This window comes from Genypterus blacodes, unplaced genomic scaffold (assembly GCF_046128005.1).
Source record: "Genypterus blacodes isolate CSIRO-AG114 ecotype Tasmania unplaced genomic scaffold, CSIRO-AGI_Gbla_v1 ptg000007l_1, whole genome shotgun sequence".
Lineage (NCBI taxonomy): Eukaryota > Metazoa > Chordata > Actinopteri > Ophidiiformes > Ophidiidae > Genypterus > Genypterus blacodes.
Window position 1 is genome coordinate 1,510,599 of NW_027466821.1, and position 17,792 is coordinate 1,528,390.

General features: G+C 41.5%; 1 protein-coding gene across 1 annotated transcript in view; it reads left to right on the forward strand.

Annotated features, from left to right (window-relative positions):
• Window positions 1–17,792, forward strand: part of ptprz1b (protein tyrosine phosphatase receptor type Z1b) — a 32,770-nt gene that overhangs the window by 9,647 nt on the left and 5,331 nt on the right. The window contains exons 3-21 of the mRNA XM_076154321.1: window positions 1,026–1,202; window positions 3,852–4,003; window positions 4,354–4,449; window positions 5,085–5,151; window positions 5,944–6,101; window positions 6,382–6,532; window positions 8,132–8,316; window positions 9,433–9,559; window positions 9,660–9,712; window positions 10,193–10,696; window positions 11,040–11,220; window positions 11,591–11,812; window positions 14,696–14,840; window positions 14,933–15,024; window positions 15,197–15,282; window positions 16,467–16,487; window positions 17,188–17,284; window positions 17,387–17,466; window positions 17,590–17,724. Of these exons, the coding sequence (XP_076010436.1) occupies window positions 1,026–1,202; window positions 3,852–4,003; window positions 4,354–4,449; window positions 5,085–5,151; window positions 5,944–6,101; window positions 6,382–6,532; window positions 8,132–8,316; window positions 9,433–9,559; window positions 9,660–9,712; window positions 10,193–10,696; window positions 11,040–11,220; window positions 11,591–11,812; window positions 14,696–14,840; window positions 14,933–15,024; window positions 15,197–15,282; window positions 16,467–16,487; window positions 17,188–17,284; window positions 17,387–17,466; window positions 17,590–17,724 (2,729 nt within the window). The remainder of the gene's footprint in view (window positions 1–1,025; window positions 1,203–3,851; window positions 4,004–4,353; window positions 4,450–5,084; window positions 5,152–5,943; window positions 6,102–6,381; window positions 6,533–8,131; window positions 8,317–9,432; window positions 9,560–9,659; window positions 9,713–10,192; window positions 10,697–11,039; window positions 11,221–11,590; window positions 11,813–14,695; window positions 14,841–14,932; window positions 15,025–15,196; window positions 15,283–16,466; window positions 16,488–17,187; window positions 17,285–17,386; window positions 17,467–17,589; window positions 17,725–17,792) is intronic.

Below are 17,792 nucleotides of genomic sequence, written 5' to 3' on the forward strand. Positions count from 1 at the left end.
CACACACACACACACAAACACACACACATAACCTTGAATAGAAACCATCCAAAGATGCATCTCTATTATCCAGTAATGCATCTAGGTCTCACATCTTCTCAGAGTTTAATATTAAATTTACGGTCACATTACGGTTTACTGTGATTCAATGAATCATTATTTATATCAGTTTGCTAATGTTGTTAATGTTGAACTTGTGTGGGTTTTTAATGTGTAGTACTGGGATACACTGTGCAGACTGTAACATGCAAACATGAATGCATTCGCAGCCATGAAGAGTGCATTCTATAAATGGAAATGTGAACCCCATGACATGCAGTCCAAAAATTCACAAACAGAAATACTGAGGCGGAATAAATGTTGGATTGGAAGATTGGATTTGGTTAAAACACACAGACACACACCCACGCATACACCACATCAATACAACATGTACAAAGAAAAAAAGAACGCACTCACACATTAACAATTCTCTCTCTCTCTCTCTCTCTCTCTCTCTCTCTCTCTCTCTCTCTCTCTCTCTCTCTCTCTCTCTCTCTCTCTCTCTCTCTCTCTCTCTCTCTCTCTCTCTCTCTCTCTCTCTCTCTCTCTCTCTCTCTCTCTCTCTCTCTCTCTCTCTCTCACACACACACAAACAGGCACACACAGGCACACACACACACACACACACACACACACACACACACACACACACACAGGACTAGAATAAAGTGTGACTGGAGGCCAACCCATCATGACCTACAGTTTGACCATCTGCCCTCATTAGAGTTGGACATAATCAACAGACGCCATGCTGCCTGAAAACAACACTGATATTGTAAACAGCATTTATGTACACTAACAATGCTATATGTATCATTTTATCTAACAGAAGTCATCGCCATATTTGAGACAATAGTGTTACGACTGTAAACCAGTAGAAATCTACTGATCTGCATTACATCACAAATGGCAAGAAGGTTCTTGGTTTTATGCTCATGACCTTAAACAATCTGGTCTTCACATGCCCATGTCTCCCTATACAGGTACACTGAACCAGCATAACTGGGGTAAGAAGTACCCTTCCTGTAACAGTGCCAAACAGTCACCTGTGGACATCGATGAGACGTTCACTCAGGTCCGGCTGCAGTACCAAAACCTACAGCTAGAGGGATGGGACAAACGGGCAGAGTCCAGCACCATCCACAACAATGGGAAAACGGGTATGTTCTCCGTCTACCTCTGTCATATGCCTGTACTGCATACAATGTACTGTGTTGTTTCACATAATAAACAGGCAAAACATTACATTTTAAGTGAAAAATAGAACAGTAGAATGCAGGGTGTCTGTGGTCAGAATGTCTTCAAATTTGACCCCAGTTCTACTTCTACCTTCACAGTCAGGAATTGTAACATTTAGAGAACAGTTTGTTATGAACTGCACGTAATTTGAATTTAAGCAAGTCTGCTCCCAATGTTTGAAACTTGAATGCACTGATAATGTTTGCAATCGTAACCCACTGCCAAATCAGCCTGCAAAATTTAGAATACAGTCTGCGTGAAATAAAATATAATTCTCTGAATATTTGATGATGATATTTGGTGATGGCAAAATCAGACAAAAACCTGTTTCACATGTGTTGAAGAAATGTGTAATTCTGAGACAGAAGAAGAAGCTGGAGAGTCACTCCAATGGAAATGATTTTGACAGTGTTCTCCCACAAGGATATGAAAACACAATTTAATAAGCCATGTCGGGGAGTCTAACTTGTCAGATGGAGTGGAAGTGAGTCACAACTCAGAGGTTACTAAGGGAGAGAATGAGCTTAAAAAAAGAAAAAAGGAGAAAAAGAAAAGTAATTGGAAGAGAAGGCAGAAATACAGGATGAGAACATGAGGGGGAAGAAGGGAAAAGATAAATGTGAAGAGGAGGAGATCTGAGCCACAGGAAAGTACAATGGAGGAGATAAGAGAAGATATGATGAGGCATGGAGAGAGAGGATGATGTGATGTCTGGCCTGATAAACAAATGAAAGCTGCCTGAGCTATCATCACCATCTTTCTCATGTAACCACAGCTGTGTGTGTGTGTGTGTGTGTGTGTGTGTGGGTGTGTGGGTGTGTGGGTGTGTGGGTGGGTGGGTGGGTGGGTGTGCGCGTGTGCGTGTACGTGCGCCATGCTTCCTATACTGTACGTTAACTGCTCTTAAATGAATGTCTCTTTCCCTCTGTGAAATCAGAGAGGAAATTGCCTGTCAAAACAGATGTGATATATCATAGCTGATATATGTATTATAGTGCTTTCACTTATTATAGTGAACTTTGTGGCTTGCATATTCCCTTTGAAGTGAATCCTCCTACCACACACTGGTTATCACAAGATTTTGTTGTATCATGATTTTTCCAGTTTTCCCAGGAACTTCAGCAGACATCAGAGTTTCTCAGACGATGCTATTTTAAATGGGAGCTGCATCATAGCCTATGGCCATGATTATGAGTAACCTCCAGAATGATGAATCTAGCAGGATTTCTTCAACTTAATACATTTGTTCAATGTACCATCTGTTTATTTCCCTTCAGGCCATGTGTAAAATACAGATCTCCTTAACTGTCACCATCTTTGTTTACACTGATCAGTATGTATGTATATAGCTGCATGTAATGTAATGGATGTGTTTGGAACTGAATTTCTCAAGCTTGGGATAATTAAGGGATTCTTCTTCTTCATCTAAAAGCAGTATTTGGGAGTAGTTTTTTAGGCATTTGGTTGTTGGTTGTGATTAGAGATGGTTTATGTCTCAGCCCTCACATTGCCTCTTAGTGGATTTACTATTTAATCCTCCAGATTGACATACAGTACACAAGTGAGCGTGTGAGCACCACTGCTGGCATCGCACCTGTACGCAAGCAATTGTTTTGTTAAAATCGAAGCTAATCCCCTTTCCAGACATGCAATCTATAACATTGCAGTGTTCAGCTAACTTTTTGGCTTCATTGTTCTGAGAGGCTCCTTCCTCATTAAGGCGGCTGCAGAGCTGGAGAATAGGACCGATTTGGGAAACTTTCAGGGAGAAGAATGTTCTCTGCTCACTAACAGGCTGCCCAGTGACTTATTCTGCCCACTGTGTCCTCTCAAGTGTAATAAACCATCATCATTTTCACCATTTATTAGATATGACTGTAGCTTCCACTATCTATTTTTCACAGCACAGCAGCACTAAGGCTCCGGCAGTAAAGAGATGTCAGAGTTATGTTTGAAGTGTGGAAACTGAAAATGGGAGAGACTTGGCTGATGATCTGCTTAAAAGTTTCACAGATGATTTGGGGTTTGTGTCTTTTCCACATTGCCTGGTAAATGCTTCTCTTACATCATTAATTTGGTTCCGTCAAATAAGAGGTTTAGCCATTACAGACTTTTGTTCCGTGTAATACATAATCTTTAGACCCTGCATGTGAAAACTGTCATACTTTACCAAAGAAGCAAGACATGCATTATAATATCTCTCTATTTAGATGTTCAGATCAGCTTCCTGTGTGCTCTTTCCATTAACATGACATTAAATCACACTTGTGCAATATAGGAAGAGTTATGAAGTGTTACTTGGCAAATTACCAATGTAACTTTTATGGAAATATGTTAGAATTGCCAGTTGAGTACATACCTCAACGGGGCTTGAGACCTCAAGCACTCATACATTAGCGTGAACATTCAGTTGTGATGGCTGCTGTAGGCCTCCATCTGATCCTGGTGCTGTAATCAGTGAGTTACCCAACCAGAGGTCCATTTTCTCAGGTGTTCTCATCCTGAAAGCTTGTCTGTATGTTTCACACTGATTTATATTAAGCCAACTCAAGTGTATATTTGTGTTGCAGTGGCCATCGCTGTGGATGAGGAGTACTTTGTGAGTGGAGGAGGGCTGACCTCCAGCTTTCGGGTTGGTAGCATCACCTTCCACTGGGGGCGCTGTAATGCCTCATCAGATGGGTCTGAGCACAGCCTTAATGGGATGAAATACCCTCTGGAGGTACAAAAGTACAATGCTTTCTCTATTTATCTGCCTTTTCATCCCCAGTGTGGGCTTCAAGGTTGTACCACTGCTTTCTTTCCACAGGATCTCTCTTTTATGGTGTTGCGCTTGCCACAGATTTTTTTGGAAGCACCACTTTGTTTTTATTCATGTGTTAGATTCCAAGATTTCCTTGTAATATTTCCATATTGAACATTCAGCGCTGTCTTTTGCCATATTCAGAATGGCACCTGTCACCTGCACTGGTCTTGTATTTTTCACAGGCGATAACATATACTGTATGTGGTTTATTTGCTTACTATGAAACTCAGTGACAGTTTACTCACACCGTCTGACCTGGTCTTCAGATGCAGATCTACTGTTATGACCCAGATGACTATCAAAGCCTAGATCAGGCCATCAGGGAGGGAGGGAGGATTGCTGCCCTCGCTGTGCTCTTTGAGGTAACTTAGCATGTCTTTACAGTATTGTTAGGATTGTGTGAAGCTTAGTGGTCAATTTGACCCTTACTCCTTGAATAAATCAAAGGGAGAGTGATTTGACAGGTGCTCGGATAACTGACTCCAGTATCAACAGAAGACTTGTGACTCAGGCTGTTAGATTTATTTTATTTGTACACTCAAATTGAACAAAGGAAGAGAAATGCACTAGGCGTTTGAGGAAAGTTTGGAAGGACTATTTAATTTGTTTTACTTTAATAATTTATTTAAAGGAAATTGGACATACCTCTGTGGGGCAAGGTGGTTGAATTACTTTTTAAAGCTGCTGTTTGTGTAAAACCCTCTAACCCCAATTTCCATGATTATCATCTTTTAACTTAAGATGAGTGACTTTTAACATCTTTTAATTTAGGATGAATTAAATGGTCCCTCTAGGACTCTAAATTGAAAGATCCAGACATACTGATAAGTATTACATTCTGTCTGACAGCACAACTGCAGTTGAGGATGTGTTTAGACGCTCAGCCCATAATCTCACTCTGCAGTATTAATCTATATTAGTCTTTGTCTTGACCACATTTATTACTAACTGTAGAAGAAGTAGTAATAATAACATATTCTTCTCATGACACCCACAGGTCGGCCTGGAAGACAATGAGAACCTCAGCCCTGTAATAGAGGCTGCAAATAGCGTCAGCAGGTTTGGTAGGTCACTGCTAGCAGCCGAGTAGAATGGAACAAACGTCATTATTAAAGAAAAGGGTGTTGTGAAAATGCCTACCTTGTCCGAGGATTCTGTAACTAGTTCTGTATCTGACCTTTAACCTCTCTGAAGAAATGATTATCAAAAGCAGAACCATTTGATAATATTGATGGACAAAAAAAACACTGATGGATTTAGCATATTACATACCATTTATATACCTGGTATATCTTTACTTCTGGCTGGTATATATATACTAGTGACGAGGGGAATTAGCAACAGACATCTGGGTGGACAAAACTGGAATAACTACAGTTGTATGTAACCATCACACTGATTATGTTATAATACAGCAAACCACTAACCAGTGAATTAAGAAATGCCGCACAGTAAAGCCTGTGACAGTTTATTCTGTTCTGTTACTGTGACACATGTATTATACACAAGTATTATCAACACAGCCAGACGCAGAGTAAAAAGCACAAAAAATTATAAAACTTTTTTTTTTACCAGAATTGTTTCAGTAAGTAAGAAATGGATAACAACATTAAAAGCTATATGTGACATTTCTGTTCCCAAACAACAAAGAGGGACCACACATGGGCTTTGATTAAACTAAATCACCAGTGCATGTTATCCTTTACGGTGACTGAGTGACAGAGTGGGAATGGTAATAGCAACAAAGCTGGAATCGTAATGGGAACATTTTAGAATGTCCCTGTTTATCATCTTTCTGTCTGTGGTTAATTTGTAATTGGATGATGAGGTGTTCACTGTTGTTGTATTTCCATCAGGTAAGAGTGCGGCGATGGAGCCGTTCACCTTGCGTTCCCTGCTGCCCAATAACACTGACAAATATTACATCTACAATGGCTCCCTCACGTCCCCTCCCTGCTCCGAGACAGTGGAGTGGGTCGTCCTCAAACACACAGTGGAGATATCAGAAACACAGGTCAGTTAAGTTGTATCACACACATACTGTACAAATCCCCTTAACATACTCTTAATTTTTTTTACAGTAGCTTTATAGAAACTATAGCGATGTAAACATGCCGTACATCTCTCTGTCACTTGTTTCATGCTTCCTGTTCACTCCATCTTCTCTCTCTCTCTCTCTCTCTCTCTCTCTCTCTCTCTCTCTCTCTCTCTCTCTCTCTCCCTCTCTCTCTCTCTCTCTCTCTCTCTCTCTCTCTCTCTCTCTCTCTCTCTCTCTTTTGCCCTCATGTCCTTAGTTGGAGATGTTTTGCGAGGTGATGACCATGGAGCAGGCCGGTTATGTGATGCTCACAGATTATCTGCAGAACAACTTCAGGGCGCAGCAGCAGCAGTTCATGGGCCAGGTGTTTGCTTCCTACACCGGCGTGGAGGAGGTGCTGGCACCCAGTACGTCAACACCCTCTTAAATGTTGGAATATGTTATTGATTCATCTAACATTATTTGCCACACTTTTCATTTAATCATTGACTGAGCACAGAACTCTGTCTTATACATCAACAACCACAGGAACATACATTGAATTAATTTCAATCTAGGACAGCTGCATAAATGAAGAGCATTCCTTGGTGTTCTCTGTGTTCGATATATTCTCAGCATTCCACTTGTTCATGTATGCAGAGACAAATGCAACATGATCTCGAGCAAGGCTCAGGTTATTTCGATTATTAGTCCGCAATATTAAAAATATTGTACAATAAGTATCTTGTTTGACCTGAGCCAGTAGGAGGACCTGCACTAAGAATTTAATGACTGTGACCATTTCAGTTAGCACATGCAATCATCTCTCTGTGGGCTGCTAAATATAGCAGTAGGTGGTCACCAGGCTGTATCGGTCCATCCTGTATTAAAACAGCCTTGAGTGACCAATGACCTCTGTCAATCTCTGTTGGCAACCAATAATAATAATAATAGCATTCAATAGGGACCCTGCCTGTCCTCAGCCTATAATCTCACTCTGAACAGTAACCTATTCTTCACATACAGTATTTAAAGGTGGCACATATCCATATTGCCACACTCTTGCTTACATTTAGGGGTCTATTTTTAATTATTCTTTTATATGCAAAACATACATTGATTCCCCTGCTGCAGAAGCTCTAATGAGTAGAAACAGGCCATTGATTTGAAAAGCTGACTTATAAAGATGTGCTTTAGACACCAGTCATTAGTTGTGACAAGCTGAATCTGAAGCCTCTATATATTTTTTAACAAAGTTCATCCATGCAGACGCTTTACTGTTGTCAAACCTCTCTAACTTATTGACAACTTTTTCATCACTGAACATTTCTCTGGAACATTGAAGGATAGGCTTTTAAATGTATTTATAGTGGAGCTTGCAAAGACCAGAAAGCTGCAATACCTTAAATCCAAAGTGCCTTTCCCCAATTCTCCAAACCTAGAAATCATTTCAACCCGCAGACAAAACAGAATTTAAAATTGTCCTTCAGGGATCAATACATTAATTTTCATTTATTCCACGATTGAAAATCCTGCCTGCCTTCTGCTCCCTCTGTAGTTGCAATGCTGTTCTTCAAGGTCAGCCACGCCATCATTGTCATCAAAAGATATCATTTCCAACGCTTTCCATTTTCATAAAGTCGACCCTCGAGTAAAATAGGTCTTCAGGTTGCCAGGGAGCTGTACTTCAGTCTCCTCTCTCTTTCTCCTCTCGGCACAGGCAATTTAGTTTGGGCTCCGTTTGAAATTGAAATAAAGCATTTAGAAAAGGGCCTTTTGGTTTTTAATGAATTCATGGACCCACACAAATTAGGTTTCCCTTTCATTATGACACTCATATCATGAATCCTGCATGCGCTTATCCTTTCTAAAATATATTCCTATTTTCTATCTTTAACACAGTACATTACCATTACTTGCATACCTGGAATGACGTGTAATTTAATGTTACATTTCGGTGTTGTACCATGTTGTTTCTATGTTCATATTTCGATTCGATTTTACCATATCTCCTCTATTATCTGCAGTCTGCAGCTCAGAGCCAGAGAACGTCCAGGCGGACGCTCAGAATGACACGACCATCATGGTGATGTGGGAGCGTCCACGTGTGGTTTACGACACAACCATTGACTGGTACACTGTCACGTACCAGAGGATGCAGGGCCGAGGGCAGATAAAGCACGAATACAGGACTGATGGAGATCAAGACGTGGTAAGGAGGGGCCGGGGGTCTTTTGGCTGTGTTTCACCACCAGACGAAACATGACCAAAATTTAACACACGCTGTGAATAACATTTACTGGATCCTAGCATGTAGTTTAAGATTCCCATTTTCCTAATGAAGTTTCAAGTTCAGGATCAAACAACATCAGTTTTATGGATTGGATATAAGATAACATTTGTGCTGTGTATTCACATATATATATATATATATGGACCGTCAACAGAAACGGCACAGAATGCAAAAATATCTGCAGTGCACGCAGATGGATAACTTTGAAAATATATATTGAATATATACGTATGTATAGAATAAGTACTGTATGTACACTTGCACTAAGGTTTTCTCCTCATGCATTCAGAATTGCATTATATACACAGTATGTACTGTAACATCAATAAATACTACAGTACATAAATGTAACCATGCCATGCATCCATTCATTCTTATATAAAAAGTTCACAGCGCCATAAGTCAATACTTGACCGAACACATGGAACACGTGGAAACTGCTACATGTTGCTAGATTGATCAAAACAATCAATTGAATGATGGTGACAATCAGTCATGGCCTCTAAGGGGTCACTGAGGGTCACTTGATGTGACCAGGAATATACTGTATGTACTTTGAGATTGTTTTTAACTATGAAAAGTGCTCTACAAATAAAATGTATTATTATTATTATTATTATTATTATTAGTATGTGTGTGTGTGTCTGTATTTACAGCATCTCTGTGTGTGTTTCTGTCTATCTGCACAGGACTCGTGTGATTGAGAAGCATCACTAGTCTGATCATGCACATCATTTGTTTTCATTTTTGTATTTTACATATTATATTTATGTTTTAGATTGTTTGTTTTGGAATGTAGTTTTTAGTTTAGTTTTCTTGATATTTATATTTTGTACTGTGGCTATTTAACAGAGGACCGAGCATTGTATGTCTTTATGAGACTACACCTCTTTATTCTTGATTGTTATTTATCAACAGATGGGCAAAAAAACACAATACTATCCGTTGGATGTCAGAACCGGTCCATAATTCTCGTGTCCTTGCTTGTGTTGGACATGTCCTTTACAGTTGACACTGTTTGTTTGGTCTATGCAGGGTGCCATCATCCCCAACCTGCTTGCCAACAGCAGCTATGTGGTTCAGGTTGTGGCTGTTTGCACTAATGGCCTTACAGGACGGTGGAGCGATCAGATTATAGTGGACATGCCATTAGAGGATCCTGGTACAAACAGACATATTCACACACACGTCATGCAGAGCAATAATACACATTTGAACTGTTCTTTTGCCTTCAAAAGTAACTGCTTAATTTCTACATCTAGAAATTGATTCAGAGCCTAACGCCAACTCACCAGACATGGGAGGTAACAAGGAGGTAAGACTATCTGTATCTGTTATCTGAAGTCTCTGAGCTTGTTGGTTCATTTTGCATTGCTGAAGTATGCAGGAAAAATTATCATCACTGAGCCTAATTATTATGCAAATTAATTGTCATTGAGCGTATGGTAAGTGGTGTAAAATGTTATGAGGGACACAAGTGCACTTAAAGTGGGCATTTGTGGTAATGACTGTAAGTCTAATTAAAAGTAATTTGAATATGAAGGAGAGAAGTGTCTTGTCCTGACTTTGTTCTCAAACACCATTGTGTTTAATACCACTTTACACAGTGAAGATTAGATTTTTACTTGCTTGTAAAGGGTCTTTTTTTAGCATTTAGAATATTATGAGAGGAAAATATTAATTCAATTGGTATTTCATTCATTGAGATGTTCACACTAATGAAGCAGAGCAATGAGGTGCATGATGAGGTGCATGTGGGGTGCTGTCCTTAAAAATATTACACACCCTGTCACAGGCCTCCTCTAAAGTCAAATGGGGAAAAGCAGAGAACCAGAACCAGTTGGAATTTAATCCAGAGGACCAAAGCCCAGTGGAGGAGATACCACCAGAGCAAACCAGAGTTTACCAGAACCAACCTTCACACCCACAGAACCAGGCCACAGACCAGACCCAAGAAAGCCAGAACCTTCCAGTCCAGGTCAGCACCAGTTCTACCCCAAAGACTCCCTCAGAGTCCATCGTTCTACAGAAAATACGACCTAACCAACGTAAGAAACCGGAGAGAACCTGGCCCAAACCAGATCAGACTAATATGAACCAGAATTGGATTGACAAGGACCAGAAGAGCCCACCAAACCGGCAATTCACCGATAGTGCTTTTAATGGCAACGGTGCAATCTGGGTCAGCGGGGTAACAGAGCAGCCGGGCTTCCTGTTTCCGGCCATCCGGACAACCACCGCGCCGACGATCCACCGACAAATCACAGAAGAAGCATCTTTGGGAATTTTATCACAGGAGGTATTTGACAAAATACATTTACTCTATTTTTTCCATGTTCGTAAATCACTGGCCGGCTTGCATTCTCTTCAGCCGAAAAACAATTTAGTCTCTCTCTTTAGTAAATTCTCTGCGGAAACAAAAGAGGTAAACACAAAGCTGGAACATACAGAGCAGGATGCTTTTATTTTTGTCCAGTATAAAGATTGACAGTGTTTTCTATATCTGAATACTTAACTCAAACCATTTTTATTTTGTATTCATTAATTTTCCTTCTATAATTACTACTTCACTCTGTCCAGGCATATACCCATTTATCCCAAAACCCTGAGTGCTGTATTTGTGTCACTTTTTGTACATGCAGACAAGAGATCACAGCCCACCAGAACAAGCTGCTAAAAGCAGCCTCCCTCCTCCACTAACAGACCTGAACGCCCCTGTAGAGGACATCCAAGTGACAGATATCTTCTATGAAGACACAGTCGGCATCACTCTGCTAGAAACCACGACCTCGACTGCTCCAGTCACAGCTGCCACTGTGCCAGGTCAGATTTCATTAAAAAGCATTTTTCTTGAACTGCACCAAAACATGGAGAGAAGTGCTTGTGCAGTTTTTGCTGCAATGCTAGGGTAGATTTTCAGTTTATAAATAAATGTTGAGATACTGGCACAGTTTGTTCCACTGCATTGTGTCACCCTACATTATTCACATTACATTGGGCCATGTCACATCATGCTTCATGCCACATCACTTCCACATCACCTCACATTAACTAATGCCGTGTCCCATAATGTTGCATGATATCACATCTTGTCGTGCTTCACCATATGTCTTGTCGTGTCACACATTGTTTCATTTTATATCCCGTCACGTAGTGTCCCACTGTGCCATCTCCTGCCATTTTGTCTCCGCAGGGAATAAAGTGAACAAGGAGACCTTGCTGTCCTCCGGCGACACCGACTCCATGTGGCCCAAGATTCTCCCAGAATCCGTCACCTCAGTTCCCTCCACCCCCTCCTCCCCCCGGATCAGCACAGTAACTGCCAGCAACGCCCTCGCTGATTCAGGCTACAAATCATCCACCTCCTCCTCCCTCCTCACAGTCCTGATGCACACAACCCAGCCCATATTCAACGGTAGGACAAAACCCTGAGAGAAAGGAAATGTTCTCACTTTGAATACTTCACAACAGGCAAATTTCATTTCAGTTTACTGCATACTGAAGATCTACCCTTGGTATGATATTCTTGAAAGGACATTACAGTGTGTACCAAAAATTGTATATATTGGCTTTAAGGTCTAAGAACAGCATATAGTTAAGATATACTATGAAACCTCGAGAGAGAAATTACATTGTAGAGGGAAAACAAATGAGCAGCATGGTCGAAATGGTGGCAGTGAACAGCTGGGACATAACAGCAGTTGATGGTTGCCTTTTCTCCTCTAATGGCCCTCTTCTATACAGCTAATTACTGCTGGCCCCTGTGATTATGGTGGCACGTTGTGTAAAGGCATGATGTTGATAATGCCTGTGGTGGTGATGACGGTGGTGGTGGTGGTGGTGATCTTGGGCTCAGTGATTGTGAATGGAGTAAAAATTGTTGTTGTTCATCTGCGCTGAACTTCTGGCCCTCGTAGATGAAGTGTCTCGACTCTTCTTCAAATCATTAAACCCATTTCAACTCAACACAAGATATTTCATATTCTACTTGAATCTACTCAAGGTCTGTGATTTACATCTACTTATGGGAGTCCCCTACCTCTGCACTCTTTTCTGTGGCTCAAGGTTGCACTCTGGTGGTAGTTGTATATTCTGTTCTCCTTGCAACACAAGGCTGGAATTATTATCAACAAATCCATGAATAGCTGTGTAAAACAGCTGTCTAAAATATTGCAACATAATAAATGAATTGTTGCTTGTGATCTTTTTATGGAGTTTATAGTAATTGAATGATTCAATAAGACTGGCCTCAGCATTCAGGCTTCCTTTATTGTTCATCTTGAGGATGCCCTTACATAGATTCTCACCAACTTTCAATACTTTCCAATCCTTGCATCTTTTTGTGCTTCTTGTCCATGGTTTGGGTGTAATGGTGAGTTACGCCTTCAGCATCATAGGTTTAGGCTTCTTTGTACCTAAGTGGATTTAATCATTAATTATGTCAGGTGATGTTAATTTCACCTTTAAAGTCACAACCACCCTTGAGAAAAATAACACTGTTTCCTGTGTGGAAGTTGTTACAGACCTTCGCTGTGACTTTTCTTGCAGATAACGTTCCCACCAGTTTTGGGGTGTCAACAATTGAGCACTTGTCCATCTTAAATGATGCCTTGCCTCTGGACCACGCAGAGACTTCAGTCTCTGCCAAAGGAGATTTATTTGGTGCCGTGGCTCTATCACTCATCCCCTTAAATGGGTACACCAAGAGTTCCCGTCCTTCTCCTGCCCTCCCTGAAGATGGGATGAATGATATTATCTTTCGCCTTGATGACAAATCCTCTGAGGAGCACTCTGCCAGCCATCTGCAAACAGGTTTCAAACACCTTCCAGCTCCAACTGCTTTTGGTTCTGAGAGTGGCCTAACCACTAGTTACCCTTTAGCCCAGATTCCAAATTATGACTCAAGTGCAATCAACTTCTCAAAATTAAGGACTGCTACAGAAAAGATAACACATACGACCCAAGATGGCCTGAAGATCATTTATCATCCCTATGATGAAGACAAAACCAGGGTAGATGAACAAAGTGAAGGCCACTACTTCACCTCAAATGTATCTTTCCCTATTTCTAAAGGTTTTGACCCTTCTCCTCTTCCCTATAATCTCAAGGAAACAAATACAGACTGGCCAACAGAGGACAGTGGTTCAGGCTCTGGCCTTTATGGAAACAGTCTCGAGTGGGATGGAGTAACAGTAAAAACAAGCTCAGCTATTGCTCTTAAGGTTGACAATGGCATAGATGGGATTGGGCACAAAACTGGTACAATTGAGGCAATGAAGGAGACGGAGGATAAGCAAAGTGGAAAGGATGAAGAAAGGAGGGGAACAAAAGACATACATGATACCAGGAATGAAAGCGTGAGGAACGTGGCCGGCACAACAGATGAGACTGGATTTGGGACTGAACTCGAGTCAAGTGGTGATTCTTTTCAGGTTTCCCGCATTGACTACAGTGAGAGCCAGAGCAAGGAGTCTGCCATTGTCCATACAATTCCCAGCTGGCCTGAGGACATCAGTGGTTCTGGCGACGGAGAGTTAGTTGGTAAAGGAAATGCAAAGAGGTTCAGTAATAGACTGCAGCTCTTGGAGAGTCTGAGAGAGGTCGGTGGAAATAAAGTCGGTCATGGTCAAGAAGATTTTGAAGCTGTAGATGAAAAGGAAAGCATCAGTGGTAAATCCGTTCAAGTGTTTGGCAGCAGCGAAGACGATGGCAGTGGAGTTAGTGAAAGAAAAGATAAAGAGGGTCAAGACCAAACTACAGCTCTTGACAGTCTAGTAGTTGGGATTAGTCACACTTTAAGGTTTCTCCCTGCCCTCGAGGAGAACAGGGAAGGCAATGATGACCGGGAAAATGCAAGTCCGGAGAGCAAGGAGCGCGATGGAGGCGGTAAGGAGGATGTAGAGGGAGGAGGCCTTGCTGCTGTAACTGGAGTGAGTTTGCAGCAGTTTTTCAATGAGGATGGGTTGTTTGATGCAGGAAGAAGTTCTCTGTTGGAACATCTAGTTCCTCTGCTTAGGCTGACAGAAGCCACCAGGGCCATAGAGGAGAAAACACAAGGTAATTTCTTTCACAATGCCCAATTCTTCTTTACAGGGTATTTTTATATTAACTCCTGAAGTGTTGTATTTAACTGAAGAAGCTGTTCAATGGTGGTGGAGTGGTTACTTTAATTTAAAATGTAAGATATCATTAGACTGATTTGATCTTAGCTTTATCTGTTCCTGACTCTCCATCCCTCTCCCCTTCTTGCTGCCCTCCATCTTGTCTCTTCCTCCTTCCCTTTCTCCACCTCTCTCAGACGGCAGTAATAGCAGCCATGAGTCTCGTGTCGGCCTGGTCGGAGGTGTGGAGAGAGAGAGGAGGACGGTCATTCCTCTGGCTGTTGTCTCCACTCTCACCATCCTGTGTCTGCTTGTATTAGTGGGCATACTCATCTACTGGAGGTAAATACACACACAAACATACTACATCTCTTTACAAAATTCCACCTTTTTCTTCTTAACCAGGGTAAGAATATGATCTGATTGTGTTCCAGGAATTGTTTCCAGACAGCTAATTTCTACCCAGAGGACAGTGCATCGCCTAAAGTTGTATCCGCTCCATCTACACCCCTGCTGCTAGCCACAGGTAACACACACACTCATTTGAAGAACATCTCTTCAAAAGCCTTTTTAATGCCAGCCTCAGTGTGACTTATCGAATGGAGACACCAAAGGACTCAGCTAAAGTGCTCTGAATCACTCAGGATATGAAACATCCCCCCCAGCAGTATTAATCACATCAATGCGCTCTGTTGCAGATGGTCATGAGCCGCTGACCGTGAAGCAGTTTGTTAAGCACGTCATGGAGCTCCACAGCACGAACACCTTCTCCAAGGAGTTTGAGGTACATAGTCAATCACTAAGCCCTCAAACATAAAGTCGCAGATTTGCATCCCAAGAAAACACCACAGAATCTATTTACCTGGTAAAACTAAAGCTGGCTGTCTGTGGATCAACATCTCAAAATCTGATTGAACAACAACAACAATATAGGTTTGGATTTATAGAGATATAAGAGGAAACCCTTTTTTCTTTCACTCCAAGATGCCATTGATTTGAATTCAGAGATGTTCTGACCAGTTGCTCAGCCTTGTAGATAAGCTAATGGCAGCAGTAAAATAGTACTGCAATAAGAGTAGTACAACAATGAAGCAGGTGCAGGATTTCACTGAATCCTCCTGTAAAAGATGGTTGATGGATGCATTTTTCATGGATTTATTGAGATGTTGAGATATTGAGGTCTATCCAGCATTACATGAAAGCATCACTTGCTATTCTGGTTTGGTTCAGCTGTACCTCATCTGTCACAGCTCCTTAATGCTCCTCCATACTGCTATTAACATCATGTCCTGTAGGAACACCATTTAGATAAGTAACATCCACGTGCAACCAGGATTGAAACTGGTTTCAGAAGGCCATGTGGTACTAACAATGGCAGTGCTAATTGACTTCAATGTCCAATCACAAACTGCCAGAAAACAATCATTGGCTTTGTGTAGATGCAGTATATGGCTGTGTAAGCAGTAAGTGTAATGGATGTCCCCTTTGCATGAGTAATGATGTATCTGAATGTTGGCTAAATGTATGAGCTGAATGACTTTGGACATTTCAAAGCTGGGCCTCTGAGATGCTCAGATAGTTATCCTACAGAATTTTACGGAACTCAATTTTTCCATTTATTCAGCCGTGATGTAGAACTGGCTGGGTACAAAGAGTATTTTCTTTTTGGGTCTTGATATTTACAGTGTAGATTATTAGAATAGCCAACATAGTGGCAGACTAACAAGAACTCAAAATAAAGGTTCCACAGGCAGAAATGTGTGTATTACCCCCTAAGCACCTCCTCTGTGTGTGTATCTGAACCTCATGTTCCTGTACCTGCACTGACTCCCTGTCTGTCTGTCTGTCTGTCTGTCTGTTTGTTTGTCTGTTTGTCTGTCTGCCATCTTGCCCCTTCCTATCCCGCTCTCCTTCCACCACCTCACCACCATCGCCCGTGCTTTCAACATCCTCACCACCCTCCATTAGATTGTCAAAGAGTCCTATGAGGTAAGACGCCTACCCACCCTCCTCCAGTTGCAGAGGTGCTTTATTTGTTGCAACTCAGAAAAGTGAACAGTCAAAACCCCACCTTTGATTACAAACCTATGAACAAACATTTGTGCCCTTCATTCTTATCTATACTTTGCCCTTATGTGTCATTCTTGCATTTGGAAAAACTGTGACCCTCCGTCTTCGCCCACAGAGATTAAATTCCTCACTATGCTTCATCAAGTCCTGTCAGATAGTGGGATTGGTGTCGAACAACATTTCTGAATGCACCAATCCGACAGCCGCAGCCTATTTATGCAGTAATTGGCCGGGTGTGTTGAGGTGTGAAAGTCTTTTTTCATTCATCACTGTGACTGCACATTGAGAAGAGATGTGAAAGGGTGTGTGCTGTTATCTCCGTTTATATGATTAATTGTTCCGAGAGAGTATATACACAAACACACCCTCCCCCCTCTACAACAGACGGGATAGCTGGGATGAAGCACATTGAAATCTTAACTCAGCCAATGAAATCACAGCAGTTTGATGACCTCAGGTTTATTCAATTCAGGCCTGATTTCATTTAACATTGGGAACTTTCTTCACATAGATATGTTGAGATATTTTTCTTATTGTCATTTGAATATCTTCTCAGTAAAGTTAAACTTTGAACTATAGACAAGCTGTTTTCTGAATGATACTGTGCCTGCTGTTTTAGGAGGTGCAGGCGTGCACTGTGGACATGGGCATCACCGCCGACAGCTCCATTCACCCGGACAACAAGAGCAAGAACAGATACATCAACATACTGGCCTGTACGTCCACATTCAGCATGTGCAGACATTTACATTTGACTGAACAAGCAGGCCGTAACCACAAAGACAACAAAAAGCTGATTAACCTCCATTTTGTCCCAGATGATCACAGTCGAGTGAAGCTCTTCAACAGTTTGGACAGAGATGGATGTGGGGACTACATCAATGCAAACTTTGTTGATGTAAGTCACATTTTCTGCTTAAACTTTACAACCCTAAATGAAGATCAGACCAACTCAAGTCAAGTCCAGTGTAGGTTAAACAAATAAAGAAATAGTTTGGCTGGTTTGGTGTTTTCTCCGCAGGGTTACGAGCGAATGAAGGCATATGTCGCAGCTCAGGGGCCTCTCCGGGCAGGCAGGGAGGACTTCTGGAGGATGATCTTGCAGCAGAACATCGGGGTTATCGTAATGATCACTAACCTGAAGGAGAAAGGGCGGGTAGGTGTCACGTTTGCCACCTCCTCGACTACCACAGGACCATAAACTGTGTAAAGTACGGATGTTGT